Raw genomic sequence first — 23070 nt, 5'->3', positions numbered from 1 at the left:
TCTTACATGTGTCTCAATGGTCAAAAACAATTCTCAAATCAAGGAGATATTCATATAATTTTTGATCTAGAAATGAAGAAATCATTTAAGTTTTCAGGGTGCCTCCCCTAGAATTAGGGAAACTTGGTAGCTCTCAGCATTCAAACAAATTGTTTGAATGCTGCTTGACCATTTGTATTGGATGCTAGATTCTCTTACTACTAGGCATACATTGTATGTAGATAATGCTTACATAGTTCACAAGGAAAAGTAGAAATTACGCGGTGCGTAATATATGTCCCCGCCGGAAGTAGCATTTTGTAGCAAAATGTACAATACAGGTCAAAAATCAAGGTCAAAGGTCAAAGAAGTCAAAGGTCACAATTCTGTGTACAAGTTTTGAAGCCCTCACCTAGTGCCATCACATAAAGCAAACGGAATCGAAATCGGGTTAGAAATGGTGAAGGAGTAGCATTTTGTAGCCATGCAATGTACAATATAGGTAAAAAATCAAGGTCAAAGGTCAAAGAAGTCAAAGGTCAAAATTCTGTGAAGAAGTTTGAAGCCCTCACCTAGTGCCATCACATAAAGCAAACAGAATCGAAATCGGGTTAGAAATGGCGAAGGAGTAGCATTTTGTAGCTAATGTACAATATAGGCCAAAAATCAAGGTCAAAGGTCAAAGAAGTCGACGGTCAAAATTCTGTGTAGAAGTTTTGAAGCCCTCACCTAGTGCCATCACATAAAGCAAACAGAATCGAAATCGGGTTAGAAATGGCGAAGGAGTAGCATTTTGTAGCAAAATGTACAATACAGGTCAAAAAATCAAGGTCAAAGGTCAAAGAAGTCAAAGGTCAAAATTCTGTGTAGAAGTTTTGAAGCCCTCAACTAGTGCCATCACATAAAGCAAACGGAATCGAAATCGGGTTAGAAATGGCAAAGGAGTAGCATTTTGAAGCAAAATGTACAATATAGGTCAAAGGTCAAGGTCAAAGGTCACAACTGAAATTCTGTGTAGAAGTTTCAAAGCTCCCATGTAGTGCTCTCATATAAAGCAAACAGAATCAAAATCGGCTCATAAATGACAGAGAAGTAGCAAATTGAACATTTTGATCACACACGGACACACGGACGGACACATGGACACACACACGTACGGAGCCTGTTTCATAGTCCCCTGCTCGAACTCGTTCGGCGGGGACAAAAATTGATTTGAAAGGATCTTAGGTAAGGCACCCTCAAGAATAATGTCTTTCATTTTTGCTCAAATGATATCAAAGTGTATCAGTACCCTGAAAATTAACTTTGTGACATGAAAGAGTATTGCTCTAACAATGTTTTCTGAAATCATCACAGTGTGAAGCTCTCACTAGTAGAAATAATGATAAGAAAAATATTCCAAAATATTACAAGTTGTGTATGTTAGTTATCACATGATCATGATCATCCAATCACTGACTGGTATTTGACTATTAACCCATACAACGAAACAGTTTGTGCTCTCCTGGCACCGAATAACATCAGTCTGTGCATGGCACCTTGCTGTGAGAGTCGATTCTGGCGTTGATCTGTCCATCCAGGATGAGCTGCATCAGTTCGTCCTCCAGCTCAGCCACGGAGGTGTTGAAGGCGCTCGCCATCTTGTTTAGATCCGCCGAGACGTAGGGGCTGAAGTACTGTGGACAGAGAGAAGATCATAATATTGTGTGTGGGGGGGGGGGGGCGGTACTGTAAGAGCAATGATCATGGTATCCCTTATCAGTTATCAACATCATTCCTGCTGTGACCACAAAAAATAGCATGTCACATATTCATGACAGTCCCCAAATTTGTCTAGCATTTGTGCAGAGCTTAAGAATCTTAGCATATCCTACAGTAAAAAACAATGGGAGAGATGGGAAAAGAAATGGGTGTCCCTGGGACAGTACCTAATGGGAAAGAGAAGCGTTGGAGACCAAGGATACAGTGATGGGTTTAACCTGCTGCCTGTACGGTATCTAAATTCTTCATAGACTTCACACCTAATACCTGTCAGTCTTGGGTTAACCTAGATGACATGGCCCTGTTTCTGAATTTGGGACAAAGAAATGAAGATGCAGGGATTGGAATTACTTTTTACTGTATATGGAATATGTCTTGGAAATGGATAATAGCCCTGTTTCTGATATAACTGTGGGAGTACAAGATGGAGGTGTGGGATGGAGGTGTAGATGTGGATGACATCTGTTGTTTATTTGAGTGGATGAGAGCCCTGTTTATGACCTGGGATTACAAAACGGATATGGTTGGGGATGTGGGTGAGCTCTTTTAACTGGATGAGAGCTCTGTTACTTATCATGGGACACTGGATAGCAGTATGGTGGAGCATGGAGTATGGGTATGTACAACTTCTTACCTGGATGAAAGCTCTGTTTCTGATATGATCGTATAAAATGAACTTATGGGTGGAGAATGAGGTATGGCTGATGTTTCTTGCTTTTACCTGACTGAGAGCCCTGTTTCTGATCTGGGGTTGAGGATGGAATATGGTAGCCATTTCTGCTTTTATCTGAATAAGAGCTGTGTTTCTGATCTGAGGGTGTAGGATGGGGACATGGGTGAAGGATAGGGTATGGTATTTTTACCTCCGCCAAGGGATGATGTTACATGTTTTCTTAACCGTTGGTTTGTGTGTCCATGTGCAAAATAACTCAAAAAGTTGTGAACGGATTTGGATGAAAATGACAGGAAAGGCTGAAAATGACACAAAGAACAGATGATTAAAGTTTGGTAGTAATTCAGGAATATTTATTGATTTTAAGAATGATTTTCAATATTTTGGCAGGTAGGGTCAATTAACTTTGGGGTTCAAGCTGCATATTTTCAAGGTTTATATACGTGCATTGGAGTGCATGCTTTAGTTTCTGGCCCAGGGCGAGACGCGCCGTGCAGCTGGCATTGATGATGTAACAAAAGGTTTCTGCATCTATATTGGGAAATCGGGTGATTTTTAGCATGCATAGTATGGGTAGAAATCACTGTTCTCTATGGAAGAACAAGATCAGTGGTGGAAATGAGCTGCTTGGCAGAAGTCTGCACTAGAGTGCTTCTCTAGTTTTCTTACTCTTATTTGGATGAGAGTCCTGTTTCTAATCTATGGGCATAGGCTGCAGATATAGTTTGAACCTAGGGTATGATAAACATTTGTTCACATTTACATGGATAAGAACCCTATCTCTGATTTGTTGAGGATATATGTGGAGGATTAGATATGGGATATGAAGATATGCTTCATTTGTCTTCTTACCTGGATGAGGGCCCTGTTTCTGATCTGTGAGTAAAGGATGGAGACGTGAGGAGCCAGGTACATGTCCAGCAGGAGGTTGTCTTTAATGTCATCCAGGAGCTTGAGGCAGGAGGCGTACTTGGACTCATAGAACATGAAGATGATGTCACGCAGCTGGGGCTCCAGCTCCAGGAACAGTTTGAATGAGCTGCAATGGGAAAAGTCAGTGCCGTACTTGATGAACCAATTTTTTTTACTGCATTGAGACTTTGTTTCACATTTTGTTTATGGTGACTGTTTACTTGCTGGGGGGGGGGGGTGGTGATTAAAGATCTCCGCCAATGCTTGCATACATAGAAATTATCACGGTTCTGACATATCTATATAAGAGAAGATCAACAAGAAAACTCAAGCATATTCAGGAAAAATTGATGATATATTAAGTGCCACGATGATCTATACACTTCGGCAGAGCACAGTAGATACCAGCACATACATCCATTCCAGGACATTTCATACTGCTTCAAAAGATCTACAAGTGATAGGCTCTATGCATTACAGTGTTAAACAAGAACACACTTTCAATAAACTTTACAATGATTTGCACATTTACGCCATTATGATTTTAGAAGAGAGGGACCTAAGTCCTTTGAGATGTCAACTTAATTTCAGTCAAAACACAAGAGTAAATGAAGAGTTTGTTCGCAAAAATCAAAAAGTCCATTTTTGAAGATTTTGAAGTACGGTCTCTGTCATAAAGTACAAAATAATACCTTTTAAATGATATATTGTTCACTACAAATAAAGGTACATTTTTGAAGTTATGGTCAAAAGAAGCAAATATTTTCTTATTATTCTCTTTATTTTTCTTGACCTTTAATTGCAAATATCTCCATTTGGCAAATATGGACTTATCGGTTTTTGTGAACAAACTCTTCAAATATATACACAACAATTAACCACACATACCTGCTGGATATCACATTCTTCTGGAGTTCCTGCCTGTCAAATGATGCCAATGCGCACAGGCCTCCGTACATTGCAACATTGTTGGGCGACATGAGCTGCATTCATACAACATATCAAAAGGAGACGAAAAAGAGCGAGAAAAAAAAATGTTGTGCACTTCGCTTTACATGCAAATACACATCAGACAATCCCAGCTATGTCTCTTGTTCTAAACTTTTGACAGTCTTGGCTCTACTTAGTTTCACTTTGATACTTTGTTCAGTATAACATTACGATAAATAGATAATATCTGTACATTATTCTATATACTATTCTACAGCAACAACAATTACGAAAAATCTACCCTTTCCAAAGTGGAGAGGATTAAAGTTCCCAAATTACTGAGCCAAGGTTTGCAAAGTGAAAATGTATGCAGCAGTTTGTGTCTATGCCTAATGCATTGAATGCCTGTGGCAATTCATGAAAATTTCATTCTACAAAAAATGGTTGTCGGTTCTAATTAGCGAAACTTTCATGCTGCAAAAACAACTTGCTTTTACAGTATATATCAATAACTGATTCTGATCAATTTTCAACTAATGTCAACCATGTCATCAATTCTATGCAACATGGGGGGGGGGGGGGCAGGCTATGTTCTAATCTCTATGTGTCTTTCCTGACAAAGATAAGACAGATCAGAGTAACAGACTTACAATGGTCACATGATACCCTCCTTACAACCCCATATTTTGCTTCCCTCTTCAATTCTCCTCTTTCTAGGCTCTTCTTCTGCCAAGCAACAATCCAGTTAAGGACTACATACACATGGTGTCACCGCAAACCTTTCTCCCTCATTTACTTCACCATGCAAACCTTCAAGCAACACAAAACCTGCCCTTGATTGCAATCCTCAAGCTAATACTCAGGCCTCCCAACCTTTCTGACGGAGAAATACGGATGATTTGGCTCAAAAGTAGGAAAGAAAGAGCAATTCCCATACGTGTGTAGTAAAATTATCAAGAAAAATAGGAAAATCCTATTGCAACATGAGTTGGAAACGGTCAAAATTCAGATTCTTTCCTCCAAATTCAGAATGCTTGGGAGGTCTGTATACTTCTCCAGATGCAGATGCTGGATTTTCAAATCTAAATGCCTCTTCTGCCAGAGGAAGCAAAATAAAAACCACAAAGATAATGGACTTACATCTGGAAATTCACAGTGGTCAAACGATGCCTGGAGGAAGTACTTGGCAGCTGGTTTGTACTTCTTGGTGGCCAGTTCAGCCAGGCCGGCGGCACACTTCAGCTTGGTCACCACCATCAAGTTATCCTTGGTATCCTTCTGAAGGTCATCCCAGTAAATGGACACAAAGAAATCACCAAACTCATCAGATACAGCACAGAACACTTTGGGGTTAACATTTTTGCTTCGTACATACAAAAACTGCCCTGCTGCCATCAAAACAAACAAACAAACAAACAAACAAAAAACAAACAAATAAATAAACAAACAAATAAGCATTAAAAAATCAACACAGAAGCAAAACTAGAAATGTCGCTAAGACGACTGGTATGCCTTTGCCATAATGCATGATTCTCCTAATAGGTCTATAGTACATGTGGACAATGTGTGATTACATTTTCACAAAGTTGGCAAAATATTAGAATGACAAGTTTGTCACAAATGTGTTGAATGTTCACCTTCCTTGACCTAGGTTTAATTGGATGAATAGGAGAGCATGTATTTGGGGATTTAAGGACTTTAACTTGACTTTGACCCATTCATAAGTTTATGCATTGAGTAATTTTCAAGGTATGGAGAAAAAGTGCAATTTCTGTATTGAAAAGTACACTGTTACCATTTTCATCTGGCCTTTGACCCTAAAATTCATAGGATAATCACTGTCAGGCAGAACATGCATAAATATGTAGTGTCACAAATGTACACACTAGTAATTATGTACATGTATGATGTACTGTATGCATGGTTGTTTTAATGTGTATGTACACAGGTTGACCAGATTAATGGAGAACATTCTATGTGGTATAGATATAGTACATACAGGCTGACCAGATCAGTGGAGAATTTTCTAGGTGGTATGCAATGTAGCTATACAGTACATGCATGTAGCAGGAAATACATTATAGCTCACTCAATTTAGATTGATTTCACCCATTCCAGAATGTTCTGGGAAGTGCTAACATATTTGGCTGAGTGAGGCACTGTCCCTGTAGCCCAATGTGATTGGTAGTTATTCTTGGTAATGATGTTTTGTACATAGTTAGGCAGTGAGTCATCCAGGTTTCCTGGAACTTGGACTGGCTAGTAGGTTGGAGAGAGTTATAGAATGTGCTAGAAGGGGTTGAATGGATAGTATATAAGCCAGAGAAATTCTGCAGTAGGCAGAGTACCCAACACCTCTGCTCTGAGAGTTACGTCACTTCTGGCTCTGAAGCGACTTGTTATAGTCAGTCCTGTGTTACCTGCTGACCTGTTATGTTTGTGGAGATACTTGGCCTGGGAGACATTTTGCCTGCAGAGAATTAATGTGCCTTCATTGGACTCCATATTTTAATGTCAACGGACATTGCTACGGCAAAGCTGTGATGGGCTGGATTCCTAGCTGGACAATATAAAGTGAATCATCATTCAACGCATCGACTGGACGTGGTTGTTGGATTCTGCACATTTCGCTGGGAACATTATACGGTGGATCTATTGTGGACATATACCCTGGATTTATAACGCGGACTATTGTAACCTGTGCCTCTGGATTTACGTCGAAGGAATCATTCATCGGTGCATCACGGATCATTCATTTGTGCATCGAACATCGTATTTGGACACTTTCAAAGGATTATTTAATACGTGTAAGTGATTCCACTACCGATTTATAACTGTTTCTATTGATCATTGTTGTACTGATGTGACGCTGATTACCAGTCTGTACCCACAATATCACTGTTAATAAACCGCCTGAACATCAGTTGATTGTTTCTTTTGTGCGATCATTCTCAGAGTGATTTTGGTCGTAACAGTAGAAAGTTTCAAGATAACTTGAGCCACTTCTGAGATATGGAGGAAAAGTTAGCTCAGCACTTTCCCTTGATCTTTGACCTTTGAGGCAAAAAAAGAGAAAGTTTCCAGAGAATCCCTATTAGGTTATACATGCATACACCAAGTGTAAAAAAAATAATCCTGCTGGCATTGCATAAATACATTGTATGAGGGAAATAGTAAAATTTTGAAGTGTTGCCCTTGACCTTTGACCCCATGAACCCTAAATTCTCTAGATAATCAATGCCAGTCAGTACATGTATATATACTATGTTCCATGACGATAACTTGAACAATTTCCAAGTTACGGAGAAAAAAATGAAGTTCTAATATTTTTACTTGACCTTTTGACCTTTGACCTCATGACCCCAAACTTTCACCAGAGAATCTTAATTGGGTAATACATGTATACACTAAGTTTCAAGAAAATATCTTCAGGCATTGCATAGATATGGTGGAAATGGTGAAATTTTACGTATTTGACCTTGACCTTTTGACCTTTGACCTTGAGGATGTGCACCCAAAAGTTGAAAGGCACAACTTCAGCCCCTAATACACATACATGCCAAGTTTCATTAGGATACCTTAAAAGGTTTTTTAGTTACGCTGTCCACAAAATTCATTACGGACGGACGGACGGACAGGCGGAAGGACGGACGGACAGACAACCCGAAAACATAATGCCTCCGGCACCACTTCGTGGCGGAGGCATAAAAATGATGAAAAATTGTTTAGAAAAAAAAATTGTATAGATGCATACACAAACTGATGAAAACATAAAAAAGTATCTTTACATGGGACAAAAGGGCAACAAGATATTCAGCAAACTGAACAATAATTAAAGAAAAATATATGACAAACCACCTGATGTGTGGAAATTCCATTAATAAGAGGAAAGGAGTCAAGAAAATACACACATCATTACTACGACAGTCTTCATTTTATCTCTGAAACCTGTCTCTTTATCTCAAATTTGAGTAATTATACCAGCATTCCCAGGATGTTGAAGCAGTACAGGGGTGTACAAGCTCGATAAATACATAGACTAGTTCTGAAGCAACATAATTGTAATAGATTTATTGTATAGGCTGTTATTTTCGCGCGCAGATATTTTCGCAAATGAGCAGGTCACGGACATTTTCGCGAAGTGTTGCTTTCGCGAATTGACACTGAGGTTTGCAAGTGCTTTTGTAGCCTATAAGCACATGGCGACATTTACGTGTGTTATTAAATTCACGGTCCAACAGTGATTCATGAAATTCATGAAAATAACAGTTTATACAGTATGTTAGAAGATGGTAGTAATGACTTTACTCAATAAAAGTTCGAGAAGCATCAGACAATATGGAGACCAGTTCTTCAACTACAATACTTGGTACTGGCATTTTTTCAAAGGATCTATATCTGATGGCTAGATGGGAAAATACTTTTTTTCTTTAAATACGCTCTAAAAATTGTAGCATGATGAAATGCTTTTCTCTGTTTTCTTTTCTCTTTTACATCCATTTCTGTTTCAATAGGTATAATGAGCAGTCCTATTAGTTCAGTGTTTTGTATTAATCACAGCTGACCTTTTACTATACTTCTCTTCACTGAGTGTTTCTCTTCCCATAACACTTTCCCAATGTTTTTCAAGCTGCCAGCCAGTTAAAATGGAGCAGCTAACCACACTTGACAATTAATGGCGTGAATGCGTTTGGGACTACAAGAGTACTTCTACTACTCTGAAATGCATACTCTGTGAAGCTTAAAAGAGAATAAGGGAGAGGGCTTACTTTACTCCCCTGCTGTGCATGCACGAACAACCATTACCCATTCACGGTCGGTCAATCATTTATAGGATTATCCCGCCCTACACTTGATAATTCCGAAGTACTTTAAACACTCAGCCAAATGGCCACTTTGTTGGTGGGAAATTACATCACAGGGGTGAAAAGGGGGAAATTGGTAATGAGGAAAATGTAATAAGATGGGCTGAAAGAGGGAAGGGAATCTATTTGGTAGGCTTAATCTCAGAGCTGTATAATTTTCATGGGGTATTATCTGCCATTATCCCTGCTTGCTGATTTTTTGAGATGTTCCAGATTAGAGTGACCAACCAGTCACCTCTTCATCTGCAGCACCCTTCACTTCAGTGAGAAGAAGATATATATTCTTCTGGACCATACATCATGGCTGAGAGACTATCCTTGCCCCCCCCCCCCCCCCCCTATATCAATACACCCCTTCCCCCCCCCCCCAAAAAAAAAAAAAAAAAAAAAAAAACCAACACAACAACAACAAAACAAAAACAAAAACAAATATATATATATATATATATATATATATATATACTGACATCAAAAGACTAAACCACAACATGGCGGGGCGGTGCAAGAACAGTAAATCTATTGACAGCAAATCTTGCACATTAATAGACGTGGCTGGTGTTGGGTAGCACCCCTTTAATCATCGAGCTTTCGGGCGAAAAGCCCTTCTTCAGGGAAAGTACGGAAATTGGGTCATGATGAAAGGGAACAGAACCCACAGATAAATAATCCCTACGAGAGTCACATTAACACCGTGTCCGAACGCGTCAGTAAAACAACAAACACGACCTCTGAACGCAAGCGAACCAATAGGAGATTCAGGAGGAAAAGACAAGGAAGAAAAACGTCAAAGAATACATGTAACAATAACAATGCCCAAAATGTACCCCCTGAATCCTTAGTCGAAAACCCTATGGCAGCCATTGTGAACCTCTCGCACCATAAATTATCACCAGCAGAAACAAGTCTACTCTCCAAAGGTCTGAAATTTTGTCCCACGCCCCCTCAGGTTGACGTTCAATCCATCAACAACGATTTTGAATCGTTTAAACGGAAAATGTCTCTGAAAGCCCATTATAGCACAGATCAAAAAGAAAAAGAAAACAATAACGCTAGCACCTCCAGCCCTCAGACTTACCCCGGCATGCAAGACAACACAAACACGTTCATTCCACCAAAACCAGCAAATATGTGGTCACCTCCAATCACCAACCCCCACTTGAGTGTCTACCTCAGCAATATACAGTCAGAAATGGAGGACAATGCCAAATCATATAACTCATCGCGACACATTGATAATCTCACAAAGGATGAACGGGAAGCACTGAAGGCACTGAAGTCAAAGAAGGATATTATCATCAAACCAGCTGATAAAGGCTCGGCGGTTGTCATAATGTCCACAAATGACTACATTGCAGAAGGAGACAGACAATTATCAAACAGTACCACATACAAAAAACTCCCTGCGGATCCCACCCCACAACACTTACAGAAAGTGAAAGATGCAGTCCAGTCTTTAGATGTAGACTCTGACACAAAAAGGTATCTGGTACCACAAAACCCAGTATGCCCAAGCTTGTATTTCCTCCCAAAGATTCACAAGCAAAACAACCCAGGGCGCCCTATCGTATCCGGCTGCTCCTGCCCTAGTGTAGAAATTTCAAGGTTCCTAGATTTTCACCTCAGACCACTCGCACAACGACTGCCATCCTATCTAAAAGACACAACCCACTTCCTGAACCACATCCTCGACATCAACACACATCACACCCCACTCTCTTCAAGAACACTCCTCGTCACTGCAGACGTCACATCGCTGTACACAAACATACCCCACCAAGAAGGCATGCAAGCATGCAAAGAAGCACTCAACACCAGAACAAATACACACCCACCGACAGACCAACTCCTCCGCCTCCTCCATCTCGTACTCACACTCAACAACTTCTCATTTAATGGTGAACATTACCTACAGATCCAAGGGACCGCTATGGGTACCCCGGTTGCCCCCACATACGCCAACATCTTTATGGGCAAAGTAGAACATGACATACTATCGTTGACTAATCCTCCTCTCCTCAAAACTTCATGGCGACGCTACATTGATGACATCTTCTTCCTATGGAACGGCTCCCCCCGCTCCCTCGCATCACTCCAAGAGAAAATGAACAACATACACCCAACCATCAAATTCACGTTTGACTCCTCACCCGAACAAACACACTTTCTCGACGTCACAATCAAACACGCGGACTCACAACTTCACACAGAACTTTACACCAAACCCACTGACACCCACACATACCTCCTCCCCACATCCTGTCACCCAGCACACTCTTTCAAGGGTATTGTCTACAGCCAAGCCCTACGCGTCACACGCATATGTTCAAACACAGAGTCACTGGAACACCACCTACAACAACTCGCACAACATTTCATCCAACGAGGCTACAACAAACAAATGGTCCACAACCAGATAACACGGGCAAGACACACACCACGTGATGAACTTCTCTCCTACAGAAAGGGAGGCGACACACATAAACAGGACATATTCTTTCCAATCACATACTCGCCTGCCACTGCCAAACTACCTCACATCACACACAAACACCACCAGACTCTACAACAATCTGACAACACCCGGGAATTATTCCCCAAACCCCCTACCATCTCCTTCCGCCGTGGACGCACAATAAGAGACCTCTTAGTTCGGGCCAAAGACCCCTCCCCAAGCACGCCATCACACAAACCTAACGGATTCTACCGTTGCAACTCACGAAAATGTAACCTTCACCAACACATCGTAGAAACTACAATATTCCAAAGCACAACCACAGGTAGACAATTCAAGATCTCCTCACACATCAACTGCAAATCCACATGCGTCATATACCTCCTAACATGCTCACTCTGTCATAAACAGTACGTCGGGAAAACAGAAACAACACTGTACACAAGAATCAACAACACACTATCAGAAATACGTAACTACCACAACCCACATCACAAAACACTCCCATACACCAAACATTTCAACCTACCCTCACACTCATTATCCAACCTACAACTTACAGCCATCGAAGCTATCGAGAGCAAATCACACACGACAACATTACGCCGAGAATCCTTTTGGATTGACAAGTTAAAAACCCTCCACCCAAACGGAATTAACATAGAACCTTAATGTCATTTTTTTTTTTTTTTTAAACTGATTGTCAGATATGTATGAGTAATTGTAGAAATAAATGTAAGTATGTATGTATGTTTGTATATATATTATGTTTTGCAGTTGATTATTTGACTTATGGGAAAGTATTGAATAGATGTATAAGGGTGTATTATATAGAGATAGATGAGAAGAGATCAATTGAATGTTAGTGTATAAAAATATGTTATTTTTTAGATTATTACAATATTTGTTAGATTAATTGAATGTTAGTATATGATAAATATGTTATTGTTTGAGAAGGTTAGAATAATTTTTAGTTAGATAAAATTAGTGATTGATGGAAATGTAGGTAGATATATAATAGGTAATGTAATAATGGTATATGTATTTTGGGAAAGTTGAATTGTAGTTAAAGTAACGTGGTTGTAAGTATGTAAGTATTTGGATAAATAGATTCATGTGTATAAATTATATTATGTATGCGGATATGTATGTTTGGATGTATTACAAGAGGTGTATTAATATGTAGAAATTGTAATGGTAATTTGGAAGTTTTTCTGTATTGTTGGATGGTGAAAATTTTTGAGTATTGGTAGTTTTTGATTGATTATTGAGAACGAGCCTTAGTACAGGAACGCCCCCCCCCCATATACACAAATACATGTAAGATACCCCCGACCACAACCTTCACACAGACAACACTACAAGACCACACTCAGCACCAACACAGTATGTTTTGTTTTGAGATTGTATTCAGTAATAGTATGCTGATTTGTTTTTTGTTATAAAATGCGCTGAATTGAGGTATGTTTTATGTTGAGTATATTCTGAAATGTATAGTATATGAGGCTAGTTGAGTTTTGTATGATTTTATACCTAGGTTGATTTCATTTATACATTGTTGTCATTGACTGTATAGATCCTGAAGAAGGGCTTTTCGCCCGAAAGCTCGATGATTAAAGGGGTGCTACCCAACACCAGCCACGTCTATTAATGTGCAAGATTTGCTGTCAATATATATATATATATATATATATATATATATATATATATATATATATATATATATATATATACATATATAATAAAAAAATAAATAAATAAATAATCCACCTGAGGGATTCCCTGCCCTGGCAAGCTGGTTTCCCTTCACCCTGGTAAATAAGTCCCATTTATATCATCAAAAGATGAGACTTCATCTAAATCTCTGAATCACAGTGGTCTAATCCTCTAATTTCACCTGCACTCTTTTTTTTTCTTCTGTAAACACCATGCCATGATTCACACTGTTATGTACTTCTCTTGGGGACATACTGTATAATCTACAAAGACAGGTCACTAAAATACAATGAAGTAAACATACATTATCAATAAGAAAAAGAGAAAGTATATGTATCTGCAGAAGTTCTTCATTCCCAATTTTATCAACGAAACAATCCCCTGGAGAGGGCTCAGCTTTTAAAAGTTGAATTGATCTTCTTAAAGGAATAATCTGCTAACTGCCTTCTCCAGTTATGAAAAACTCTGTCACGCTGGGCACAATATTTCTTCATCTTCTTCTTCATCTTGCTCAACATCTTCTCCTTCTCCTCCTCCTTCTTACTGGAATCACATTATTTGAATCTTGCAAATGCAAGGCCTTATATCTCCTCTCTTAATACAGCACAATTAGGCACGTCCCCAATGTTTGTTGATACTTAAAAGCAGGTAACTTAACCCATGGCCATAAATGAAAAGAATTTTTAAATTCTATCGGTTATTATTCAAAACACTGGCGATCCCTGGTGTGCTGCTGAGGACCCATTGGCATTGGCGGACTAAACACCTTTCCGTTATTTATCCTATCCTACAGCTGAATACACAAGTATTTCCAAGATTATCCTGACAAAAGAACTAGGGCAGTAACAATGCCATAATTCTCTTGCCAATGATGACCTGTTCAAATTATCCCTTTACAGTTCCTCATCTACTGTACAAGCTGAAATTTTTCATGCACAGATGTTTGTGATTTGCTACTTGTTGGACATTTTCCCATGTTGTTAATATTGTGGTTGCAAGGGTCTTGTAATCATAACTTTACCTTTTATGAAGTAAGAATGAGTTGCAAGCCACAATACTAGTTGGACTGAATGTTTTAACTTAGTGATTCCATACATTCAGGGGCGGATCCAGGAATTCTCTGAAGGGGGGGGGGGGGGCGTGACTATTATTTCTGGTGCCACTTCCCCGTTTCATTTCATTTTTTTTCTCTTTTGTTTTTAACGAAAAATAAAGGGGGGCGTGCGCCGGTTGCGCCCTCCTCTGGATCGGCCACTGACATTGCACATAAACATGTACAAGCTTGAAGCTCCGTAGTACAAAGTAGTGTGTTTTGCACTTCAATTAGTGTGTACTAGCATGTTGTTATATCCCAGATGTCGCTATGTCATGGGCCATGCTGCTAGCGAGACCTACAGTAGTTTCTAGTTGTGTGCAATTCAGTGCTGGCATGGCTCAACTTTGTGAAATTATATTTTTGCACACTGTTGCTTTGTTATGTTTTTATATTCATGTGTTATTTTTCGTGGTTGAAAGACAACCGCGAATATATCAGCTTGTACAGTATTGCATCTGAAAATTGTCTTATTTATCTTTTATATTGCAAACACGAGAAAGGTCACTGTCAGTAGGTCCCCTTACCTCAGATAGTTCAGGAGTTGCTTCCGCTTTGTTGACATAGCTGAGAACATGTGACCAATTTTGAAGATGGATGCTAACCTGAAGCAAAACAAAGTTGGAATTTGTGTTAAAATTGCCAAAAATTTGCCATTTTCCAATTCCCATTCTTAGATCAGGCATCTTTATGAAATGTGAGATGAAAGCACACACAATACAAAAATAGCACACAACCTGATACATGCTAATAAGTTTGTACAGTTGAACCTCTATTATCCGGCCTCCCTTTATCCAGATTTTTCTATTATACGGACGCAATCTCGCCGTGATTTTTTTTTTTTTTTTAATAATTACGGGAGGAAAGGGGGATTCCCAACTCCTTGAGATCTCCTATACAAACACAATGAATTACATATACTTGATACATTTCTTAATAATTATTTAGGTAAATCATCCCAAGAATTTATAAAAGAAAATGATTTCATTCTTGCAAACACGAACCTCTATTTTGGGGTCTGTTACTGAGTGTAACAATGAAAAGGTTGCAGCATACACATTACTACATGTGGTACTACAATGGGCTACATCAGTACATGTGTATGTATATGTACATGTATAAAGCATTGAGTCTCCCGTATCCGGCCAAATCACTTATCCGGATGAGCCCCGGTCCCGACTTGTCCGGATACGAGAGGTTCAACTGTATATACAAACTTGCATTTGTTTTGAAAGAATCCTTTTTTAACAATTGGTTTTGTGCCATACAGCATCCACCTTTAGGTGGAGCTAGAGTGTTAACATTTATTGATTTATCTGAACAATTTTTGCAAAGTACACTTGTACATACGTACAGAGCAGCCTACATCATGTGTTCCAAGGTAGCTGTAGGCAATTTACATGTACAATAGGAGCATAAAATTGAAAGATTTTTAAAAAAATGAATGAACTTATAGTAAGAGAGATTGATATCAATGTGTTTACAGATGTTTATAATATCAGGCGATTTGATTATATGGCAGACCCTATCAGAAGGCAAAACTTGTACATATCCCTCAGTGTAGTGGAAGAGACAAGGGAGAGACAGACAGACAGACAGACAAACAAACAGAGGGAGAAAGAGACAGCAAGACTGAGCTGAGAGAAAGAAAGAAAGATAGGGATAGACAATACAAGAAAAAAAAAGAGAGATGGAATCCCACTGATACTACAAACACACACACACACATCATTAGTCCTGTAAGCACATGGCCACAAATTGTTAAAAGCAAACAAACGAAACAAAACACTCTCCCTGCTGTGTAGCCTGTAATCTTGGTGGAGGATGCAGCTATTGTCTTTGCTGTAAGTGACGCTAAATGTCTGATGTGGCAAGACTACGAACAGTGGAAGCATCTATCACTTTATATCCTCTTGTCTTGCTTTAATCATTGTTTTCTTATTATCGACTATGAAAGGGTGGCAGTTTTTTAAAACGAGAATCTGCCACTGATTCATAGTCGATAATGAGAAAATAATGACTAAAGCGAGAGGAGTGGATATAAGCAGTGAATGCTTCCACTGTTTGTAGTCTTGCCGGTATCAGACACTCATATTGCTTAGCAAAGACAATAGTCTCGCTGCATCAGATGTTTTGAATAACAGCAAAGAAAATAGCTGCATCCTCTGCCCAGGTTATAGGCGACCTGCCGTGTGGACATGATGTCATCTGCATCAAACCTGCACTCACCTTGATCACATTGAGACACATATTGATGATGTGCTTAGGACTGGTACAGTAGTCCCTGGCCCTCGAGTAACACTTGAGGGCGTTGCTCAGGTCACCCTGGTCCAGGTAGTGGTCACCGAGGTCATCATGTCCTCTCCTGGATGGTCAAGAGAAAGAAGATATCTGATCATCACAGACACTTGGCAGCTGTGGGTATCCCATACACAGTACGCTTTGCAGTGTAAAACTTTTCCTTGCCTGTATTCTGCAGTCTGCTTTTGTTGGGTGCATGCTACAACTTGGCAACTGGTACATCATACATATCAAATGAGATTGTTTGCGGACTGACCATTGTATAGTAAAATAAATAATTGTCGTTCATGATTAAACATACATTACATTGAATACATACAGGAAAGTCTAGTCATAAATTCATTCTTGTAATACAAAGGGTATCACAATTAAATCACTATTAACTACATCCTTGTATAATCTGCAGCCCCCCTTCCCTAAACAAATACAAATCTAGCTATTAGAAAGAAAATAAAATACATGTGCTGGTCCTCCAGCACCAACAATCTGAACAGAAGGTCTGTTTTGCCTCAGAAATCATCACAAATGCATAATACACACTTGTAGATGAAAGCAATGGTATAAATTTGTAAGTATATCTCCTTAGACTCCTTAGACTTTTACCCTGTATTTGGCACAAAACTGAGCCAAAATGCTCTACTAGTATTATGGAGGTTCCCATTTGGAGAGAGCTGATGGTTTCACAAGCTCTGTATTGACAACTGTACACCCAAACTCTATAGAGGGCAGCATACCATTACTACTGCAAGCTCATCATAACCTGCATTATATAATCTACTGAACCATACATGTAGGTTTTCTCCACTGCTAGTGCTATCAAGCAGCACACATATTGTGTGATCACAATCTGGCTTGTGAGCATATCCAGTAAAAGAAGCCAAAACTGTACAGTGAAATGTTAAAAAAATTGAACTTTGTGAGTTTTATTTTTGTCAATTCCTGCCCATGAAATATGCTGAATGAGGGCCCAGCCTACTGTAGGTAAAGGGAACAGGTAATCAGACCTGCTTTGCTAGTTAGCAGCAGTGCCACTGTCAAAACAGTCTCACTCACACATTTTCATTATGGTAGTTTAATACAAGTAATTACGGCTGCAGAAGAATTTGACATGCAGAGCTCAGGGGGCTTTGCAAGGAGTGACAGGTAAAATATAGAAATGTAAGTGGAGGAATTACATAGAGTACATTATAGAGTGTGTCAACAGTGATCCTCTAAATATGAGTAAGAAGTATAGTGTAGAAAAAGAGTAAAACTTGTAAAATTAGAAAAGCACTCGTAGAGTGTAGACCTCCGCCAAGCAGCCAATTTCCACCCATTATACATGCATGCTGAAATTCGCCTAATTTCCCTTTGGTTTACATCATCAGCGTCCAGCTACACGCCTTGCATGAGCACAGCAAGCGCTTTAGAGTATGTATACATGCAAAGCTCTGATACACACAGTTTGAACTCCCAAGTTCATTGCACCCTATCTGCAAAAAGGTTAAAAAAACCCTTCAAAAATACATAAGAATTCCCAAATCACGACCAAACTTGAATCGTATGTTCCTTGTGTCGTTGTCAACTTTTCCTGCAAGTTTCATTTAAATCTGTTCTCAACGTTTTGAGATATTTTGCAAACAGACAAACCAATGCCGATGATCACTTAACCTCCTCCTTCCCTGGCAGAGGTAAAAATTTGGGAAGCTTTATCTATCTTTTGTTTGAATTCTTCTGCTTCTCTTGAGTGTATTGTAAGTGTAAGGCAATGATCTAAAGTGCCTCCAAAATATCAATGACCTCTGTACATTTTCTATGGACTATTGCAACCTGTATAGGTGAGTCTGCTAAACTACATCTGATTGATGCAGTAGCAAAGCAGTGCAAGACACTCAGACTGTCATTATACTTTGGTCCTTGCTATGTGACAGAATTTACACTTGGCCAAATATGATTAACTGATATAGACTTGCAGTCATAAACTAGAGTAAGACGACTCCCTTGTTACATTTCTTGATCAAGTCATTCTAATCTCCTGCAATACAAGTGTACATAACAAAGGAGAAACGAAAACAACTCCCTCACAAGCAACAACATTAAACAAAAAAGCAAACACAAACACATACAAAAAAGTCAACAATAATTGTATCATAAACAGAGGCAAGAATATCATGCAGAAAAGCAAATGGCATTTCACGACAACAGCCCAGTGTAAGTGTTCAAACCAAACATAATTTGATGAATCATACCGTACCCAAGGTTAAGTCATTGTGTAGCGCTGTCTTGTGTTCATATGATGCACAGTTACACGCTGCCATCATGGTGGTCAAATTTTAGCAGTCAGTCATAATGATCCCAATGACGATTCAGTCATGTTATGACATTTTCTACCACGATTACAATAACAATAATACTACTTTTTGAATTTCTTTTTGAAACATGCTATCCAATTTTGAACTTTCAATGAGATCATTTAAATTCACGAACTCAGCCCATGATTATTCTACATCTTCCATGGATTTGGTAATGCATAGTTCGGAGCTGCCGACTGTGTGTGACATCGAGATCGCTGGTGTAGCGTGTGTGAAGAGCGCTGATACTTTGATGTTGCTACACTGCTAAGCTAACTGTTGCCACAAAATTTTCTTCCATGAAGCTCTAAAAATTACTTTCACACATCTTTTGATAATCGGAGGTACTGCACTGAATAACAATTTCAATAAATAGATAATGCAACAAAATGGAAGATTTCTATTTGGTACCCCAGGGTACCAAAAACCACATCTTTTACAGGAGTCCTGCCTGACCTGATGCTCTCCTTGATGGAGTTTGTCTTGTAGTTCTTGAGGTCGGTGTCAAGCTTCTCCAGCTTGAGGGCAGCCTTCTTGTTGGTCGTCTCGATCCACTGGGTGTCCAGGGATGGAACATTGTGCACCACTCCTGCTACAGCATCAGGCAGCACTGATGGGTTGGATCTTAGGCATTTAAAAAAAATAATATATGTACAGAGTAAATGACATTTATTGGTTGGATGAGAAGTAATAGTAATAAAAGAAGATGAAATAGCAGAGATGTTGGAGTTGATGAATGGTGTTACTCATACAGCCACTCTAAAACAATCAACATTCTACAAGCACTCAGATATTTAATGACAACATACAATGTACTTTAGTCCCCTTAGGTAAACTGTATATTTTAAAATCTTGTACAATATTGTGACATTTTGAGTCTACAATTCAAGATTACATATAATAGTCTTCACACTTTGTAAAACAAGCTACATCCACTATCATGATATCACAAACTATTGTAGCATTGTCATCGCAAAAAACTTAATATTGAAGTGGACTGGAAGGTTTTACAAAAAAAAGTTGCTACATCAGTTAAATGTATCCTACAAACTACATGAACTACAGCTTACACAGCATCTGTGAGTCTTCTGTGTACCATCTGGTACATGTGTGTGTTGTATGTGGTCTGTGTATAGTTGAGGGCCATGCGCAGGGACTCAATCTTCAATCCTGGACAATGGAGGGCGACAAACATCAGCCTGTTGATCTTGGCCAAACCTGTGTAGCTGGTTGCATAAGCTTCTACATCCTGAACACAAGAAACAATAGAGAAATTGCAATGATGACTAGCAATCTAAGTGAATGCAAATTGACAGTGTATTAGAGCTGTCAAAAGAGGAGTCAGTCAATGTAATGAATGTTTTTGGAGCGTGCACTATTAATGTCAGAATTATCAAAATGATGTCAAACAATACTGCTCCCTACCTGTTGATAAAGTGAAGGTTGATAAGAAAATTGTCTTTCACTCGTCAGTCTATACTTGTAGCTGCAAGAGGTCTATCAGCAAAAATCTGGGTATAATTGTGAGCTCACACTGCATGGCCAGTGGAACCAGGGGCCAGGGGGGCTTGGCCCCCCCCCCCCCCACTTTTTGTGCATCATACTTTGCCCCCCCCCCCCACCTTTTTTTTAACCTGGAAGTGCGTAAGTGGCACTAAAATACAGTATCAGATAGAGATCTTGAAGTGAGCACGGTAAGGTGATGTTTTTTGCACTGAAGACCCTTTTTTTTTTTTTTTTTTCAGCTTGTCTTGTCAGCTGAAGAAACCTGGAAGTGGCCCCCCCCCCCCCCCCCCACTTTTGAAAACGCTCCGCCGGCCCTGTAATGATCCAAACATCCCACTTTAAATGCAGCTCAACAGTTTCTAGAATTTCACCTCCAACCACAACTTCATGCTGCAAGAATATCTTGATGGACAGTAAACGAGAAGTGAGTAACATTCCCTCCTAATACTTACCAGAGTGGGATTATCGACTGAATACCTCAGCTCCTCCTGTGATTCTGATCTCTCGGGTGGCAGGTCCACCTGCATGGGCTCCACAGGGCCCTGGTCAGGATGAAAGCACAGTACAGATACAAGTGAAAAAAGTAGTGCAACAGCCAGGGCTTGAACATCTATCCATGTGTTGATTAAGAAGCTCAATTTACAACCTTTGTCAGTGAATCACAAGCATTTTCATTGATGGGAACACACTCTAAATATCAGATGTGATTAACACAAGGTAAAGCAAACTTTATGCACAAAAAATAATGTATAAATGTCCACAGGATCATCATAATGACACTTAAATACTGTAAAAGTGGTTTCTTTCGCGGTGGTTTTATTTTCACACTTTTCGCGATTTGAGGTTGAACCGCGAATTTAACATCACGCGAAAATGTTTTGAACTCGTCGCTTGTTACAATGCTATCATTACCGACCACGAATTTAAACACACGCGAAAAAGTTGGCACCGATGGAAACCGCGAAAGTTTCTGTACGCGAAAGAAACCACTTTTACAGTAGGTAGCACAGGTGCAAGAGGTAGCATTCCTGGTTCATGTAGGGAGGTATGGCGCATGTAATCTCTGTAAATGTAGAGGTTTAGTATGGAAAATTGTTCATCAGTTCTGAGCTTCTGAGACCTGTAAGGTGTATGCATCCATAGTTGTAAATTTATAGCCATAACTTTAATAACTCTGAATGTACTGAAAACAACACATTTAGACATATTGCAGTGCAATTTATGTGCCCAATATAAATAGAATTAGGGGTGCAGATAATACGTTGGTAAATATCTATAATTTATTCAGCCATCTATCTATCCCTCCATTTCAACTGATAGTTACTAATCATTTCAACATTCATTTAAAAACTTGCACTCCTTCATCTGTTATCACCTACATTGTATCCTATATTTATTTATGTATTGTACAGTCATTGATCTACTTACATGTACCTATTCATCTATTTTCATGTACCACGTACATAATTTATTTTCTATTTAGGGTTCATGAAAGAATTGTCAAATAACTTCAATAAATTTCATGCCAACATGTAGAAGGGGAGACTTTTATTTTTCATTTTCAAACATTATGTTATTTTAAAATTGAACAAATTGAAACACCATTCAATGCATTATAACATGCATATACCACTAATTTATCTCCTCTCTCACAATGTGTATGACTATAAGTTTACAAGGTGCACGAAACCAGATTTCTTGACTTTAGACAGCTAGGGTCTAGGCTAGGCCTAGCCCAGGTAGAGTAAAATACCCTGTCTGTGGCAGGATTTGTACAGCTGATTACAGGGTGTCTATTTGCAGCAGGGACCATTTCATTCACTGATGAAAAGGCCTAATCATGTGTCACTACCCATAACAGTTAACACTTGCGAGTAACTCCTGCTTGTGTTCTAAAGTGGGACTAAGCACATATATGAATTATGATGTTCATTAGCTGTTTTATTGATGAATGAAAGTACCCCTGCCAGAAATAGGCACCCTGCCTCAAACTGGGTTGATTTATACTCTTGATCTAGGTGGGTCTATTCAGATCATTGCACTTTTGCAACAACAAATGAATAACACAGGAAAATCAAATTTTTATGTATCTTTCATTGTTTCACTTCTTAGTTTTTTTGTGTGTCTTTTTTTCTTGGTCACATTGGTGGCAGTTCTTATGAGCAAAATTGAGACACCATTGGCCGCAATTGTCCCCACATGCAATAGAACTCTAACGTCAATTACCATTAAGTCGCCACTACCTTTAAGGGTGTGTACAGTTCTGGTTGAGGTGAGGATTTAGCTTTTCCGTTCTGCGAGATATTCAGAAACCACTCTATGAGATGTCAAAGAGTATGCAATTCTAAGGGGTATCAAAAGTTTATTTGATGAAAATTGGTTTGGAAATGGCTGAGATATCCAAAAACAACGTAAAACAAAGAGATCTTAATAAAACGCGTGGCCTGTCGCCTTTGATTATAATCACTTTTTTGGATATCTCAGCCATTTGAAAACCAATTTTCATCAAAGAAACATTGAATCCTTCTTAAAATTGCACGCTCTTTCATATT

The 23070-nt window shown here is 39.1% G+C and overlaps 1 protein-coding gene across 1 annotated transcript; it reads right to left on the bottom strand.

The window, feature by feature from the left end:
* Nucleotides 1-1499: 1499 nt before the first annotated feature.
* On the bottom strand, nt 1500-21057 carry LOC139731187 (COP9 signalosome complex subunit 1-like). The gene is made up of 9 exons (XM_071642070.1): nt 20971-21057; nt 20083-20261; nt 19469-19636; nt 16611-16746; nt 14909-14986; nt 5396-5533; nt 4214-4308; nt 3266-3452; nt 1500-1655 (listed from the first exon to the last, which is right to left on the bottom strand). Exons 1-9 carry the CDS (start codon nt 21043-21045, stop codon nt 1500-1502), a joined length of 1212 nt encoding a protein of 403 aa, XP_071498171.1. The 5' UTR covers nt 21046-21057.
* Between the last annotated feature and the right edge of the window lie 2013 nt (nt 21058-23070).

The sequence above is a fragment of the Diadema antillarum genome, unplaced genomic scaffold (assembly GCF_040938485.1).
Source record: "Diadema antillarum isolate AM-2024a unplaced genomic scaffold, OU_Dant_1.0 seq00000364_RagTag, whole genome shotgun sequence".
In the NCBI taxonomy this organism is placed as follows: Eukaryota; Metazoa; Echinodermata; class Echinoidea; order Diadematoida; family Diadematidae; genus Diadema; species Diadema antillarum.
The sequence above is the reverse complement of the archived record's forward strand: the minus strand, read 5'-3'. Positions and strand labels throughout refer to the sequence as shown.

Bases quoted from the DNA above. Each gene is read 5' to 3' on its own strand.
- LOC139731187 (XM_071642070.1), bottom strand. From the start codon at position 21,045: ATGCAGGTGGACCTGCCACCCGAGAGATCAGAATCACAGGAGGAGCTG. The intron at 20,262-20,970 runs GTAAGTATTAGG...TCTTGTGTTCAG, and splicing joins CAGTCGATAATCCCACTCTG to GATGTAGAAGCTTATGCAAC. The intron at 5,534-14,908 runs GTAAGGGGACCT...GATGACCTTCAG, and splicing joins CAACTCCTGAACTATCTGAG to AAGGATACCAAGGATAACTT.